The following is a 17,792-nucleotide window of genomic DNA, read 5'->3' on the forward strand; positions in this document are numbered from 1 at the left end:
TTTCTTGATTGTTCCTCTGTTCCGTGCCCCATCTTAGGATGCCAGCTTTTTCAGAGCACCTTAACTTGACAGCCTTCCTGTCAGTTTTCAGCATATCCACACTTTGGATCTAGGATCCAGGATGGGTGTGAGTGCTGAATTTGTATTTTGTACTGCAGGATTTGAGTCCTAACAAATATAAGGGCAAATCTTACTCTGGCTAATCTTACTCTTCTACGGGATCAGCAGCTCAGGAAAGTTGGAAGCAAGGAGCTCAAGCTTTTGTGCATTGTGATAATCCTACTTATCTAGAAAATATTTGAATTCTCAACTCTCCAAAACAATCCCCCAGACCTATTTTCTTTTTAAAGATTTTATTTATTTCAGAGAGAGAGAGAGAAAAGCACAAGCACAAAGGGAGTTAGGCCAAGGTACAGGGAGACGCAGACTCCCTGCTAAGCCTGGGCTCCATCCCAGAACCCTGGATCATGACCTGAGCTGAAGGCAGGCACTTAACCGACTGAGCCACCGCCCTCCCCAAAACCTATTTTTTTTAAATTATATTTATTTATTTGACAGAGAGAGATCACAAGTAGGCCGAGAGGCAGGCAGAGAGAGAGAGGAAGGGAAGCAGGCTCCCTGCTGAGCAGAGAGCCCGATGCGGGGCTCGATCCCAGGACCCCGGGATTGTGACCTGAGCCAAAGGCAGAGGCTTAACCCACTGAGCCACCCAGGTGCCGCCCCAAAACCTATTTTTAAGGAAAGGTACTCATCTTAGGGTCCATGCAATAAATAACGTTTGCTTTATGACTCCGAAAGTATCAAGCATACATCGTTTTAATATAGAACATACAGTTCTGATTGAATTTAGTTTTGCTTTTAACTTGAATTAGTAAATGCCACAAGAAGCTGAGGCATGAGAAAGCATATCAGAATAAATACCCTCCTGGAGGGGAAAATACAGTTTGTCCATTTGGAGGGGGAAACACGCTGTAAGGTGTAATGGCGGTTGGAGGGGGAAACACACTGTGAGGTGTAATGGCAGTTGGAGGGGGAAACATGGAGTGAGGTGTAATGGCGGTTGGAGGGGGAAACATCCTTATTGGTTCTTCCTCTTCCACTGATTCACAGGCCTCTGCTTTTTCATTAGATTCAGAGGATATGGCTTCTTCCCCATCCTTCATTTCACAAGTCTTCCTGTCGGATAGAGTGACTTTCTCCTTCTTGTCTTTCATTTCACGAGTCTCTCTCCCCTCATGTAGAGTGGCATCTTCCTCTTTCATGTCACATGTCTCCCTCTCCTCAGGTACAGAGATTTCCTCCACATCTTCTTTCAGACCAGTGGCGTCGCTCTCTTCTCGTAGGCACTTACTAAATATTTGATCCTAACAAGGTTGGGGAGAAGGTGAGGAAACAAAGTACTTTCATTAAAGCCCAGTGAGAGTTCAAACTGCTACAGCCACGTGGCAGCTTCAGACGGTCTGTTACGTTTCCTGTGTGCATCCCCATCACCCAGCAGTGCCACATCTAGTGATCAGTCTTAAAGAACCATTCAAGGTGTATGAAGCAGCACTATGTGCAACAATAAAGGATGACATAAACTTAAAGGACCCACAGGTTTTGAACCAGGCGAATGGTTCTGAAGGGTGAGTGGGAAGCGGGGAAGACATCCGCCATATCTCTGGTCCCCAGGGATGAGAAGAAAGGTTGCTGATCTCAGTATGGTGGAAATGGATCTGGCCCTAGCTGGGACCAAGAACTCTGGGCACCACAGCTCCCGAACCACATATTCAAGTTGCACAGACCTTAATACCCATTGTCTGAGGACCTCAAAGCCTTCTTTGCTTTACCCAGAAACCCTGTCCTTCCCCTCTTTTCTCTCCATTTTGAATCACATGTGTTCCTGTCTGTCCCCCCACACTACAACTGCCAGCCTTTCTGTTGAAGGATGGAACACATCTGCTTTCCTCTACTCCTGTCTCTATCCTCAGAAACTACCATAGAAGTTCTAGATTTACTTAAAAAAATAATAATAATAATAATAAGGAAACCTCCTATTAGTCTATTTGCCTTCCCCCATCTTCAAAACCCATAAATAGACCTTTTCCCAGCCTTACCTCCATGTTGTTCAGTCCCTGGTGTTGATGGGGGAAGAGTACTTCAGAAGCAGAGCTGAACTAAGACTCATAGGCCACGTCTCCTTGGACTTGTACCCAGCTGAACATATATACCCTTCTGAGATCAGATTATTATCTTCCACAAATCAGTCCCTGGGGAGACCAATCAACTCTGAGAGCAAGATGGTTAATGCAGATACCTTGGGGCTATAGAGTCATTCTGGGGGTGATGGGTTTATGTTCTCTGTGGCTTCTTACAAAAGACTAAGCCATCAGTGAAAATCCCTCACATATCCCATCTAGCTTCTTGGCTTCCACTCCTACAGAAGAGGAGCTTGAACCGCTCCAAGGATCCTCGGTAAGCCCCTGGGATTTAATATCATCCGTGGGTGGGAGACCCTTTTTATTTCAGGGTTGAGGGTAAGCAAGAGGCCTTTAGATTTTAGAGGGTTATGAGTTTTTCTGTAAGACGGTACTGTTATAGAGGTGCCTGGGTGGCTCAGTGCCACCCAGGGGTGGGTTAAAGCCTCTGCCTTCAGCTCAGGTCATGATCCCAGGGTCCTCGGATCAAGCCCCACATCGGGCTCTCTGCTCAGCGGCGAGCCTGCTTCTTCCTCTCTCTCTGCCTGCCTCTCTGACTACTTGTGATCTCTGTCTGTCAAATAAATAAATAAAATCTTAAGAAAAAAAAAGACGGTACTGTTAGAAGTTTTTATATTTTCTAGCTAGATTTTTATAAAAATTGATATTTACCCAAGTAGAACTGTGATTTTGTTTTCACAATGTATATGGCCGATTTCATGGACTCTTGAAAGTGTATTCTTTTTCTAAGAGTTAAAAAAAAAAAAAAATCCTTCAGGAACATCCATGGGCCTATCTTCCACACCCTGAGCCCTCTTCTTATAGTACCTTGTAAGAGCCAGGGAGTTTCCCAGCCTGTCGTCAACCACACACCATGGTGATCTGCTCTGTTTGTAACTGCCTGTTCAACTATCTCTCTGGTTCTCTCCCTCCCTGACACCATATCTAGACTGTACTTAATTATATGCGGAGTGAGTCAGATTGCCTGGTGTGAGGGTCCAAGACCAGGTCTATACCCTCACTCTGCATATGATGTAGAGCACAAGATTCTGGAGTGAAATGATGTGGGAATGAAACCAGCTCTCCCTCCTTAACTGACCTTGGAAAGTTCCTTAACCTCTCTGCTCCAGCTTCATCTGTCTAAAATGCAGATATAATAGTGGCACCTACCCCTACAGGGACTCAGGAGAGCGCTTAGTGTAAAGTAAGTGCTCAGCTGATCTCAGTAGTCCTGGCGCTGTTAGAGACTAAACAAACCAAAGAAAGGAGCAAGTTGCCATCAAATCCTGAGGTACCTTAAAGAAAACAATATTTTACTGACTTTCTTCCTCAGCCCCATAATGGATGGTCTGTTTTCATAGTCAGCTGACAGTGCAAGTCCAAATTCCTGCCAAGTACAGGAACATCCTTTACTGTATCCCAAATTAATAGATTTTGAGCCTCTGTTTGAGGGCTAGCTTCAGTGGGATGCTCATGCCCCAACGAGCTGTGCCATTCTGTTCTGGAAGGGCCTGACTAGAGTTTTTTCTCTGCTATAAAAACCCAAAACCAATCTCCTTGTAACCTCTTTGTCTCACTCTGTTCTGTGGAAATTCAGAAAATTGAGTCCCATAATCCCTATTCCTTAAGAAGGTTTTGGATTCATTCACTCCACAAATACTCATTAAGCAACTGTTAGGTGCCAGGCACGTTAACACTGAGAAGCAGTCCTTGTCCTCATGGATCCTGTGGTGGGGAGGTAAGGGAGACCCGTTAGCAGTCATGGGAATACGTCTCGTCACAATTTGTGAGAAATATTTTGCGAGTGCCATGGGAGGAAAACAGGAGAAATTAATTTAAGCACCAGTAGTAAAGAAGGCTAGTATAAGGAAAGTGACTTGGAAGCTGATACCAGGCCCACTGGTGGGTTTTGGGAGGGGTGGAGAAGATTGTGGGCAGAGAGAACTGGAGTGTGGTTGGAATGGAAGGAGATTGACGGGATTAGAGGAGCAGGCTAGGGGAGGATCTTTGTGTGTATAATTAGGGAGTCTGAATTTTATTCCAAGTACAAAGAGAGACTGCTGAAAGGTTTTAAGCAGGGGAGTGTCATTATCCATTTTATATTGGAAAAGATAACTGGCTGTTGTATAGAAGAGAGATTAGACGAAAATGAATGCGATGCTGGTTCAAGGCAGCTGATAATGATGAATTAATTAGAATGGTCACCATAGGGGCAAAAAGGAAGCAGATTTGAGAAGTACGTTAGAGGTAGACTCCAGAGGACTTGGTGGTGGATTACATATGGCAGGTGAGAGAGGGATGTCGCTGGTGGGTAGAGAGTAAGCATTCTGTGTGGTTAGCCTCCCGGCATCCGTTCTAGTTCGACAGTGGTCACCCGTCAGCAATCAAGTATTTCCAGTCTTAAACCTAGCACATTTTAGCCAGGTGGTCAGAGCGACCATCTACTAAGGGAAAACTAGAAGGAAAGTGAATTGTAAAATGGATGTTGGATCAAGGGTTTGAATTAGGGGGTGCCTGGGTGGCTCAGTGGGTTAAGCCTCTGCCTTCGGCTCAGGTCATGATCCCAGGGTCCTGAGATCGAGCCCCGCATCGGGCTCTCTGCTCAGCGGGGAGCCTGCTTGGGAATTGGACACAGGACTGAGCCATAGGGGTGAGTAGAATAACCAAGACATGGGAAAGTGGGCCCCAGCAGCAGGAGGAAGGCCAGAAAATGGGTCATAGATGTTTAGTTCTGGTGATGGGGAGGGCTGCCAGGGTGGAGTGGTTCATGAAGATGGTGTAGGTTGAGATTACAGAGGTCATAGGCAGAGACAACTTCTCTGATACACGTGCTGTGGGGAGAGTACAAAAAGGGCTGGTGGAAAGTGGAGGGGCTCTTGTGGTCAAGACGAATCCATCTTGTCCTCCTTCTCTCATCCTAAATACTTGCCCAGTTCATTCAGCCATTCTATATATGACGGTATTTCCAGAAGATTCCATAACTTGCACACAGCTGTGTTTTCCCCCAGAATAGGATACTTCACCAAAATGTGTTCTGATTCGCCAGGGTGGGACTGTTGCTTTCCTCGCTGTAAAAACTCTAATGACAGATGCAGCTAAACCTGGCAGTTTGGGCAGCCGTGCCCTCTATTGGCTCATTGTGAAACTGCAGTCAAATCCAGTTCTTTGCATTGGTGGAAAGTCCCCCACTCCATACCTACTTGTGCACAGATTATTATAATCTAGAAGAACCACTGATCAGAAGCAGGAGTAGCCCAGGAGCTCTGGAGAGAGAAGCTCTGAACTCATAGAGATGGAAGACATCTCCAGGCTAAGCATACAAGGCAGGCTTTTATGATTCCCATTCAACAGCTGAGAAAGCTGAAATTCAGGCACAGCACCTTTTTTTTTTTTAAAGATTTTATGTATTTATTTATTTGACAGGCAGAGATCACAAGTAGGCAGAGAGGCAGGGAGAGAGAAAGAGGAGGAAGCAGGCTCCCCGCTGAGCAGAGAGCCCGATGCGGGACTCGATCCCAGGACCCTGGGATCATGACCCAAGGCGAAGGCAGAGGCTTTAACCCACTGAGCCACCCATGTGCCCCACACAGCACCATTTTAATGTCAGAAACATAACTTGAGAACCTCATTCTGTGTCCTACTATGAGCTGTGAGAGGCATACTATATTTCTTCTGCGTGCTTTTGAATGTTTTTTGCAGATGAAAAATTTAAAGTGAATGTTTACGTGTCATATACTATTGTTTGGAAGCATCTAAAAAAAAACATAATAGAGAATCAGTCATTCTTTCTTTCATTCGCCAAATATTATTTGGACGTGTATGTGACTTAAGTTTGTGACCCTAGGGAGCTAGGTTCCCTTTGGACAGTTTTAAGCAGAGGAGTGTAATAACCTGCTGTTTTTGAACAGAACCATTCTAGCTGTTCTGTAGTGAGCCGGAGAGGGGCTGAAGCAAGGAGAACAGGAAGGGGACTTTTGTAGATCTCCAGGCAAGAGAGGATTCTGTAGACAGACCAATAGAGGGACACCCCGGTGGCTCAGTTGGTCAAGTGTCTGCCTTTGGCTCAAGTCATGATCCCATGGTCCTGGGATTGAGCCTCATGTCTGGCTTGCTGCTTAGTGGGGAGTCTGCTTCTCCCTCATTCTCTGCCCCTCTCCCTGTCTTTGTGTGCGCTGTCTCTCTCTCTCTCTCTCTCATAAATAAAATCCTTGAAAAGGAAGGAAGGTGGGGTGGGGGAGACCAATAGAGTTTTTGTGAGGACTGAATGCAGGTTGAGAGAGGAGTAGTCAAGGACAACACCAGGTCATTGGCTGAAACAAAGAATGAAGTTGTAGTTACCTGAGATGAGGAAGTCCACAAGAGCAGACAGAAGTCACAGGGGTGGGCTCAGTGCTGCACGCGTGAGCTCTGACACACCTGTTGGACATCCTACTAACTGGTGATTGGATAAAGAGAGCTGGAGTTAAGAGGTGGTGCTGAAGATGCAGACTCCGGGATTATCATCACATAGATGGTATTTAGACGATCCAGTTGGGGGAGATGAGATAAGATGAGCTAACTAAGGGGAGGGTTAGATGAGAAAGATAGAAATTAAAAGATGGAGCCCTATGGCACTCCCCTAGAGGTTTAGGAGATAAGAAGAAAAGGAAGCCCGCAGAGCAGAAACTAGTAAAGTATGGTATCATGGAAACCAAACGAAGAAAACAGCTTGAGGGGCGCCTAGGTGGCTCATTAAACGTCTGCCTTTGGCTCAGATCATGATCCCCGGGTGCTGGGATTGAGCCCCCCATCAGGGTCCCAGCTCAGCAGGACATCTGCTCATGCGCTTATGAGCTTGCTTACTCTACATCAGATAAATAAAATCTTAAAAAAAAAAAAAAAAAGTTTGAGAGAATAATCATTTGTTTCCAAATGCTGCAGATAGGTTGAATCAGATGAGTATGAGACCCAACCAACCCAACTATTGAGTATAGTATGGTTTCTCTAATTCTCCCCTGACTTACAGTGGATTTTCCTGTTCTGGTTTTCCCCCAGGTTGTAGCAGATACCAATATAAGCGCCATAGCAACTCAGCTTGAACACATGTCTCCAAGCTACCACCTTGGTTCTCCCACTGCTGAACACCACCCAGAAGACACAGAGTGAGTATTCTAGGCGCAGAGTGCCTATTCTATGTATGGGCAAGGCTCAGTGAGACCTTTTCCAGAAACTAGAGTGTGCTCTCTAAAGAAGAGGAGGGGGAGGTATGCATTACCTTTTCTAACTCCTGGAGAATCTCCAGGGATGCACCAAGGTTTCCTCATTTCTCACCAGGCTTGGTTCCTGGTAGAACTTCCTAAGAGAGGGCCGGTGCACACACTGATTTGGTCACTTTGACACCGTGCCTTCTTCCTCTACAAATCACAGATTGACCCCCCAGGGGTACCCTGCTTTATTAGGCAGGGAAATGTGTTTTCTAAGCTAAATGTGTTTCCCTTGTTCTGAGAGTAATCCTAGTGCTATACTTGCTGGCATTCTTCATTGGAAACAGTCATTGTCATTAACGAAAGCAGTGGTTCTCACCCTAGAATGTGCATATTAAATGTCTAAGGAGCATTTTTAAAATGGCTAATTTCTCTGGCTCCGTTCTCAGAGATTCTGATGAGGGGGTCTACAGCGGGTTCCCCAGGACAGCTTTGCTACAGGTGGGCAGAGGGTCTGTACCTTCAGAAATGCTGCCTAAACTTACGCCTCTCAGTACCGCCAGTGCCTGGTCACCAGTACGTGCTCCGTAAAGGCTTGTTGATGGATCTGAATGTTTCACTGGAAAGCTCTAATGATCACAGACATTTCGAATTTTCTCCTGGTACTTTCAGCTTAAATCATACCTTTGAGTTTGTTTTTCTTGAGGAAAGAATATTAAACTTAAGTTAATTTTACTTTTTTCTCATTATGAAAGGAATAAATGCATGCTGTTAAAACATGACAGATACACCCCTGGGGCTAATAATACATTATATGTTAATAAAAAATTTAGAAATTTTTTTAATATGACAAATGCATAAAATTAAGATATTTTAAGTTACAGTGGCCCTATTCTGGGAGAGGGGGGAGGATCAGGACCCTCTTATAGAAGAGTAGTTATGTACCTTTAGCATCCTTTGATGTCCCTATGGAAATGCAGAGCTGCCCTTGTGATCTTGGTTCCTTTGCTAGGAACCACAGCTCCTGGCAAGTTGGGAACCACTGTCGTAAAAGAATCTATAAATTATTTAGAATCCAACCACTGTTAACATTCAGAGATTTTTTTTTTAATCGGTCTTCTATATGAAAGTAAATTAAAACAAATTGAAAATGTGAGATAAAGGGAGGCAAGCTCCCATCTGATGTTGCCAACTGAGGAGTGGAGTTATATCCCCCCACCTCCTGAAAACAGGTCTCTAATTGTGAAACAGTACAATTATGACAGTCTCCAATGATTTGGTGGCTCCCAGGGCCCAGCTCTAAAACAATGACTTTGGACGTCTAGATTCCTGTTTCAGTATCCTTAGAAACAGGGGCTGTGTTTGGAGGAGGAACCATGAATCCAATTCACGTCTGGCTAGTGGGCCACTGCTGAGAGTACTTACAAGGCCATGAAGTCCCGAAATGGGGAGCCTTATTCATGACCTCATTACCATGTGGCCATAAGGGATAATTCATCATTATTTCAACATGTCTTCACTGAGCACTTTTCAAAGGCCAGATACTGTGCAAGTACTGGGTTCTGAGGATTCAAACTTAAAAACCACAGGTGAACGCATTGCCCCAGTCCTCAAGGAATTGGGGAGAATCGTGAAAACAGGCCCCTAAATTCACATTTGTAAGAGTTGATAAGTATAGGGGAGCCAGGTTCCCTGAGAAAGTTAAGTAAGCACGGGGTCCTGTGGAACCATGGAGGTGGGAGCACAACTCTATTAGGGTGTGTCCTTGGAGACACAGGTGCTTCTGCTTAGTTTTAAAAGAATTGGAATGAGCCAAGAGGGGCATTCAGAAGAGTTAAGGATTTCTAGGACATGAACGATCAGCAGTTACTGTGGATGGCCTGCTGTAAACAACCAGTAAGTACATCAACAAACAACCAGTATTGGTGTGGCAGCTGAAAATCCACCCGAACAGAAGCCGGGCAAAACTGAGGAGAGGGAAGAATATTCTAGTTGGACAGAACACCATATGCAAAGGTGGCTTATGTCCCAGTTTTGCAGATTCCTCTAAATCCATGACTGGCTGAGTTTGTATGACATGCCTCTGCCCCTCAGATGTGCACGTTGCCACAAACCAAGTGAGGCGACCAGCATGTAATACAAAAACTCCCGAGAGTCAGACGGCAGGCACTGGCATCCTGGGGTTCCTTGAGGTTTTTACCCTTTGGACAGGGCATCTGGGAATAAGAAATTGGCATTCGCTAAGCTGAAACTACTTGAGCCTGCATAGATCATTTAATTTTTAGCCATGTTATTTCTAAGAGAGAAGACTTCCACACTGGACAAAACTTGGAAAATCAAAATTGCCCGTTGGAAACAGACTGTCTTTATCCATTTTGCTTCTCCTTGGTTTCTCTCTTTTCTCCCGGATATCACTTCTCACGGACGCAGTCATGATCCTGAGTTTGTGACAAGCACAGTCCAGACAGCTGGGAACACTCAGATGACAGTGACTTAAGGAGTTCGTAGTCCCGTAGAGCAGAAAGATGACTTCAGTGGTCCCGCCCCAGTGTAGTGAGGGTGCCCTGGACATCTGGCCCTACTGCAGAGGGGGCACCAAGGAGGATCAGCTGACTCTCCCAAGGGAAAGCATCACCTTGGAGGGGGGCTTTGAAGACTGAGCTCCCACCCTGGGTCCCCTAGGGGGAAGTGGTGGGCGAGGAGTGTGAGGCTGCGGGGGCAGAAAAGGAACAGCAGCCTACTGAGCTCTTAGGCTGGGGTCCCCTGTCCTACATAGAAGCCCACCTCGGAGTGGCGGTCTGCCACTGAGCTAAGTGGTCCCCCACCTCTCTGTCCCCACACCGTCTTTAAGGATATAAAGACAGTCCCATTCAGCTTTAAACAGTGAGTGTCGAAGTTTAAAACGAAGCATATGGAAGGGTGTTGTGACAACCTCCGGATCGCGACTTTATTTTTCATTAAAAAACAGTGCGTTTTATGAAAGAGAAACCCCTAAAACCTCAAGTCATTAAAGACGTACTGCTCATTGGTCCCGCGTGACACGGGAAATGTAAAAAGTACGTTTCTAGATTGCTCTCTTGAGAGTTCCGATTTCATCAACTGGCCTTCATAGTTTCTCAGTGTGAAAGTCTCTCTCAAATCTGTGTTCTTCCATTAAAATGAAATTCCCTCTCAGTATCTATTCTCGAATTAAACAGCGTGCATTGTGTTTTCAGAACACCTCCACCTAAGATTATTACTTTGGAGAAAGGCTCTGAAGGATTGGGGTTTAGTATTGTAGGGGGTTATGGAAGTCCCCATGGAGACCTGCCAATTTATGTCAAGACTATATTTGCAAAGGTATTTTTTCCTTTTTACTGTACTTTTTTTTTTTTTAACCTAGGTGAGATTTTTTTTTTTTTAAGTGCTTTGTTTTGCTTACTTGTAGGTATAGCTGGGTGTGTGCTTATATGCTTTTCATTTTAAACTTGTGTAGGACATTCCCACCGCAGATTAGTGAAAGAAGAGTCCTCTTGTAAGAGTGGAGTTCCAAGAAATGTCATTTTCTTTGGACCCTATTACAAAAGTTGATCTCAAAGAGTGTCTTCTTTGAAGAACACAACATAAGGAGCCGTGCCGTACTGTGTGGAAGCTGGCCTTGGAAGTATTACTCTGGGCTAGTATAAAAGTTTGGCTTTCTCCTTCAAGAAAAGAGGACAGCAGAAGGCTGTGGTGGAAAGCTCTGTATGAGCCTTGGGTCAGTACGGCATTAATGGCCGTCCATCACCAGTAAGCTCAGGATGCATTAGCTGAAGTTGCTCTCTCTGTTCCAGTCCTCTGCTAAAGTACTTGCAGGATCAGGGCACTAAATTAGACTCCAGCTGGGTAATAGTGCCCTTCAGGAACTAAATATACTAATACATCCTTGACACATAGGTCACAGTGTACATTCCTACTGCTGCCTCTAGATGGCTCTTGGATAGGTTTTTATTAGTATTAGTATTACTATTAGTATTAGTATTTAAGTTTATTCATTTACGTTATCTCTACACTTATTGTGGGGCTTGAACTCACAACCCCAAGATCAAGAATCGCACGCTCTTCCAACTAAGCCATCCAGGCGCCCCTTAGATAAGTTATTTTTAACTTTATTGTGATTTTTTTTTAAAGTTGGAATCCAATTTTACTCTAAATTTTTAAGATTTCTGAAAAGGACTTAGTATTGACAGCACGACTTTATTCTTCATAGGTTTTATCACAGTCATTTGTTTATTAATTGACCCAGTGGCCTCCTACTGCTTTTTCCTAAGGAAATAAAGGTCTTCAAGAGAAGAAATAACATAGCTACTCCTTCTAGAAAGCTCCATTATACTAAATAATGAGTGCAGCTCTTATCACTGGTTAATTGAACCTAACCATGACCGGACATAATCCTTAAGTCACTTGGCGTTTGCTTTCGGAACACGTTAGGGAGCTTCCGATTTACCCACCTGTTTCCAATTTGTTAGGGTGCCTTTTAGAAAGATGTGTGGTTCCCAAACCACATATCTCTTGACCTGGTGATGGGCGAAAGGGGAGAAGGAGGGCAGATCAGAAACATTCCGGATGGCAGCACTGCCCCAGCCTGATGATTCCCAAGGTAGTAAGCTCCCTACAGACCCTCCTTTTCCTAAGACCACACTGAAAGTAGTTGTGATAATTATTCTTTGAGGGAACTATTATGCTTTGGTTTTAAAAGAGCCAGCTATGTAAATAAGAATAGTGAAAAACACATTCTCCTTCCCTGCACTGGCCTCTGTAAAGCCCTTCCAGAATGTCTGTAGTGCCCGGCTCACTACCTAACTGTATGTAGGTGGGTCTGCTACGTTCAAACAGAGGACTGGTTAGTTTCTCAGGCCTTTTGGCCTGCAGCCCAGACTTAGCAGCCACCCCAGCAGTACCCATCTAGACAACCCATAGGCTGTGGGACCAAAGCCAGGCACCTTCGGTCAGGTCAGCAGAACATACAACTGAGGATGAAATGGCCGTGCCTGGCTGGTGGGTTTTTTAAAAGAAACCACCATCAGATCATGGTGAGACAAAGTAGTGGGGCCAATGAATGCACAGAAGATCCCACAGAATCTCTTTTCAAAGGTCCTCCTTGACAGTGCTCATTTAGAAAGCACCTCTGCAGGTGGTAACCTGAGAGGAAATATTGGACATCCTTGATACGTTTTATTTTTTAAGGAACGGATCTTCGTTTGTAGAGTGAGGCACACTTAAAAAAAGTTCTATTAAAAAAAAAGTTCTAAAGCCCTAGCCAATGGCCTACTTGTTCAGTCTCAATTAAAAGAACATTCCACTGTAAACAATTACTATCATTATTTTTAGATAGTTCCATAGCATTTATTATAATATGTCCTTTGATGACTTTTTTTTTTCATTTGTTTGAGTGAACCAGTATATCCAAATTTGTAAGTTTTCTTTAAAGAATCAATAAACCAAAATCTGGCAAATGTTATTTGGGTTTTTTTTTTTTTTTTAATGGTGAGATCCTTTGACACTAAGCTAAACATTTCCCCATAAGAATTTAGAGGGGGTAGGAAATAAAGCTACATGTTTTTACATGCTTTTAAACAACAAACACTTTTTTTTTAACTTCATTTATTTAAGTAATCTCCACACCCCAATGTAGGGCTCAAATTCATGACCCCGAGATCCAGAGCCTCATGCTCCACAGGCTGAGCCAGCCAGGCACCCAACAATCATTTATTCTTAAAAATGTTTGTTTTCTCAAGTTTCTGGATCTCAGATGCCCACAGGGTGTGGGTTTTTATGGGACCTTTGTCCCTAAGCTTCTTTTAAAAATTCTGTTGCTCAACTAAGAAATTAATTTGGCCCATTGAGGTCTTTTTTCCCCTCCAGAAATAAGAAACATGACAGGCACTTTGAATGTGTAGGACTTTGGGGACTCAGTCTGATTAACGGGCTGCCAGAACCTTCCATTTTCTTCCAGGTATTTGGTTGGAAACTTCAAAGTCAAAGCCAAGTTCAGGTCTCAGTCTTTCCAGCAGCCAGCCAGATTTCACCATTAGCCAACAAGAAATTGGCCTAACAACTACAACAATCGCGAACATTTAGGGAACAGCTTTTCAGAGACTGTGAAATCTGAAAACTTGAGCTCAATCAACCACAAGAGTTCATTTTTTTTATGCTACCACCATTATTGAGTAAATACCATGTGCCATACATTCACTCCTTAGAAGAGGCCGAGAGCCAGGCCTGAGCCAGCTAGGCGCCCTGAGGCCACACTTACTTTTGACAGATCATGTCAGTGCTGCTATCTTAATAATGCAATGGGAACCCTATAGAATGATGGCATTGGGACTAAGACTAACACCAGATTCAGTTCTACCTTTGTCAGTATATTACATATTCGTGAATATGACATTCAAATTCCCTTCCGTTCTGAATATTGAAAGAAGGTCCTACCTGTATTAAAAGAAACATGAATGTTAGTCCATTTCTACTAGTATGTTACCTAAACAGTGCATAATTATGGTTACTATCCAACCATTCTTCAAATAACACATCCCACATTCTTAATTTTCCTGGTTTAAAAACATTACCTCGCAATAACTGTAACTGGTAGTTTGCAAAGTTGCTCTTTTCATAAGTACACCATGATGTTAATATTATTTGTGAACTGCTTGGTCCTTGATTAAACCGGAATGTCTCTTGTTTGTAGGGAGCAGCTGCAGACGACGGCCGGTTGAAGCGAGGCGATCAGATTTTAGCTGTTAATGGCGAGACGCTGGAATGTGTTACTCATGAGCAAGCCGTGGCCATTCTAAAACGCCAGAAAGGGACTGTAATCTTAACTGTGCTGTCCTGAGCCTCAGGTCCTAATCACAAGATAGATGCTGTAGAATAGCCATAGAAAGACGAAGCTTTGAGGATGAAAAGCAGCCTCCCCTAGAATTCACCTTCATTTATCACCTCACCCTTCTTGCTCGGGAGAGGTGGCTAGATTTCACGGGACTTGCCCAAACCAACCATCGACTCTGGGTGAGGTGAATTTCTAGAACTGAACGAGTCTTACCTGATTTGCATCTCACATCCACGTTTGGCCACTAGTAGGAACTGGTTCTGATTATCTCTGCTGAACCCGAAGTGAACCACCTCTCATTCCTGTGCCATTCTCTGCCCATCCCCACTCACTCAGAGGCTTAACAGCAAGCTCACATGTTTTCTGACAAACAGACACAAATGTTAACCAACTTGTCATCTCACTCGTGATTTACTCGTGCTAATTGTCTCTTCAAGTATGCCAGAAAACATTAGGAGTGTAATTAACTTACCACTGCTCCCCATGATGAAACACCCCGTTCTCCTATGGGAAATTATTGTGCTCTTTTCTGCACGACATAGAGTCAGATAAGTCTCAAATTTGTTTCTCTGGGTAGATCTTTATAAGCTAGTCATTGATGATTATGATGAGTCGATTTACAGACTATAATCTGAAAATTCTGGAAGACTTTCTGATTGTTTTCTTGGCTACATAAATGTGTGCCACTGAGCAAATGCACCTTATTCTCCACAGGAACAATTAGCATCAACGTTCTGAATTCTAACCATGCTAGATTATATTCAAGTCCAGGAAGTTCAGCTGAAGTTAATGGCATCTCAGCAGGCAGGCATCATTGCATCTCTTCAGTCTTCAGACTAGGAGATAGAAGCCCCAGAACCAGTCTGCAGAGAACAGTAAGTTTTCCCTCAGGTTAGACCTGGTGTGGGTGGCCTTGGACTTGTGCAAAAGCAGAGTGACAGATTTAAATATCCTTCCCCTTGGCTCCATACCAGTCAATCTAGCAGCACAAACTGTAGGAACAAAAGGATAGAACAACATACTTAGCCACAAAGTGAGTGGAAATGAACTCAGTTGAAGAATCAGTGAGGGCTACTTGGCTGATGTTTCCTGATCTTCAAGAAGCCCCCCGCCTACCCATTTGCCAAAGTTTTGCGCTAAGAAAGCAATTGCTGCAGAGAATACAAAAAATACCTTTAAAGTTGAATAGGGACATTTTTATTTGGGTATTAGCAGGAAAAGGGGGAAGATGCTTATCAGTGAATGTTATAGTTCTTCTGTTTAAAAAAAAAAAAAGGTACTGTGAGAGAGGAGTACCAGGATCAGTAATCGAAGTAGTTTAGCATCTTTGAACTAAAACACAATGCTGCAAATGGTTCATGGTTCACCGTCATTATCCAAATGGAATGGACTCTGATTTTAAAATGTTATTTAATAATTACAGATTTTAATTAAGAATTACCTTCAAGTAGACATCATCACAAAGTGCATTAACTCTCGTCGGAATATTTTGTGGCTATTCCAAAGTATAGAGTGCCTAAATGTTATGTTGAAAATGTCTTTCATGGCTGGTATTAAGTTTTCTGAAGTTACATACGGCTTTTTGGAATTTCTGATGTATCCACCATGTGCAGTCTTGTTAGGGTCTTATCTTTCAGTGCATGAGAAGCTTTCAGCCTCAGAAGTTCTAGGCTAATTGTACCTGCAAGAACACCTGAGGCAACCTAGAAGAAGTGAAGCCCAAATAAAACTTGAAAATGCACCTTAAAAAGAAAAAGCATGTGTGTGTCCATGTGCTCACACATGGGTTTATGCACACACATGCATAAGACTTCATATATGGCTTTTGAAATGTGATTCTGCTTGATTTTGATCCATTAAATATCGATTTCAAAATAGCACCCTGCTGTCATGTCTCATACACATTATCCTCTTAGGTAATGCCCCTGAACGTCTCCGGATAACTGTGCTTTATAGTCCTTGCTGCAGTAAATTGACCAATATTTTCATCCCTGGTTCTGTCTCTGCTGCACGACTACTAAATAATTGCCTTGCCAAAAATGCTTTTTTGCATCAGAACTTAAAAGCTAAGAGGACACCAAAGACGGGAATTTGAAAAGAGCTATTGTCTCATAGCCACATGTATGGTTTTGGCCTATGCATCATTTGGAAAATCTAAGTATTGTGATTGGAGTGAACATGAAAGGGAAGTCAGTCTGGAAAAACAGGACTGCCGAATGTATGTGTAAGATGTTTCCAAAGAGTCTAAGTAAGTGTAGTTGCCTGAAGGGCAAATGGAATCTTATAATACATGAAAAACTGTAATTTCTACATCTGGTTTGGTTTTTTTTTCTTTAGCCATTTTGTTCCCTAATTTGAGGGGTGTGGGTGTGAAATCCAACTTCTCACAAAGTTTTCCAGTCCTGTTAAAATCTGGGCTGCATTCATGGCTGTCTTGCAGTAAGTGTGTTGCCAAGCATTAGAACAGGTGCTTTATAAAAGAGCCAGTGTAGTAGTCTAGAGGGCAAGTCTTGGCAGCCCCCTGAGTTCGAATCCTGACTCACCAGCCTTGTGACCTTGGCCAAGTTATTTAAATTATCCCTTGCTTTAGTTTCTTCAGTTAGAAAAGGGTGGAGGTGGGTGGTTTCTCAGTACTAGCATTGAGTACAGTCCACATAGAATCCTTAGTACAGTGCCTGGCTCGTAGTACTTCAACAAACATGAGCAATAAACCCTTTTCCCCAGGCGCCTGGGTGGCTCAGTCAGTTAGGTGTCTGCCTTTGGCTCAGGTCACGATCCCAGAGTCCAGGGATCAAGTCCCACTTAAAGCTCCCTGCTTGACAGGGAGTCTGCTTCTCCCTCTCCCTCTGCTTCACCTCCTGCTTTTGTGCTCTCTCTCTCTCTCTCTCAAATTAAAAAAAAAAATAAAATAAAAATAAAAAGGCTTTTCCTACATATGGAAGTGGCTTGAAATTAGACATTCATGCTGATGATTTGTGGTTTCAAACAGTAATGACCTTGAAAAAACATATTTCTGAGGGGGCTCAGAACTCTTGCCCAGAATCCGCAGCCTGGGTCACTGATTATCCTGGCGTGAGCTTGTGGAGCTGGTACCTGTGCCATCAAGAAGCCAGAACTGAACTAGAACCAGGGCTCCTGGCATCAGCCATGCCACTGGGATAGGGAGTAACGCCCACTCCATAGGCCGGTGCTCCTACCTCTGGAAGCCAGCAAGATGCTTCAAGTACTATCAACCCTGTGGTGAGGAAGTTTAACCTCTACGCACCTTAATTCTACGAATTTGGAATTGCAAACTGCTGTTCTTTTAACCTGACCACACACTTTCTGCCCCTCTGTTATCTAAGAAGTCAGCCTATCCCACCAGATGAAAACAGATTAGGTCAGATTCATCTTAGATGTTAATTCCATCCCATATGCTTTCCAAATACTGCACGCGGGGCGCCTGGGTGGCTTAGTCGTTGAGTGTCTGCCTTCCTCTCAGGTCATGATCCCGGGGTCCTGGGATCCAGCCCCGCATCAGGTTCCCTGCTCAGCAGGAGGCCTGCTTCTCCCTCTCCCACTCCTGCTTGTGCTCCTCTCTCGATG

General features: G+C 43.8%; 1 protein-coding gene across 10 annotated transcripts in view; it reads left to right on the forward strand.

Annotated features, from left to right (window-relative positions):
- The window catches only part of PATJ (PATJ crumbs cell polarity complex component), a 377,446-nt gene that overhangs the window by 354,187 nt on the left and 5,467 nt on the right, over nt 1–17,792 (forward strand). For 6 of the 10 annotated variants that reach the window (XM_059135619.1, XM_059135621.1, XM_059135622.1 and 3 more), the window contains 3 exons: nt 7,212–7,318; nt 10,576–10,699; nt 14,067–16,517. In XM_059135619.1, coding sequence (XP_058991602.1) covers nt 7,212–7,318; nt 10,576–10,699; nt 14,067–14,213 — 378 coding nt within the window. In that variant the 3' untranslated portion in view covers nt 14,214–16,517. Of the gene's footprint in view, nt 1–7,211; nt 7,319–10,575; nt 10,700–10,835; nt 12,840–14,066; nt 16,518–17,792 lie in introns of those variants that run through there. The other 4 variants (XM_059135627.1, XM_059135628.1, XM_059135626.1 and 1 more) reach the window with 3 other exon arrangements.

This window comes from Mustela lutreola, chromosome 10 (genome assembly GCF_030435805.1).
Source record: "Mustela lutreola isolate mMusLut2 chromosome 10, mMusLut2.pri, whole genome shotgun sequence".
Classification (NCBI taxonomy): domain Eukaryota; kingdom Metazoa; phylum Chordata; class Mammalia; order Carnivora; family Mustelidae; genus Mustela; species Mustela lutreola.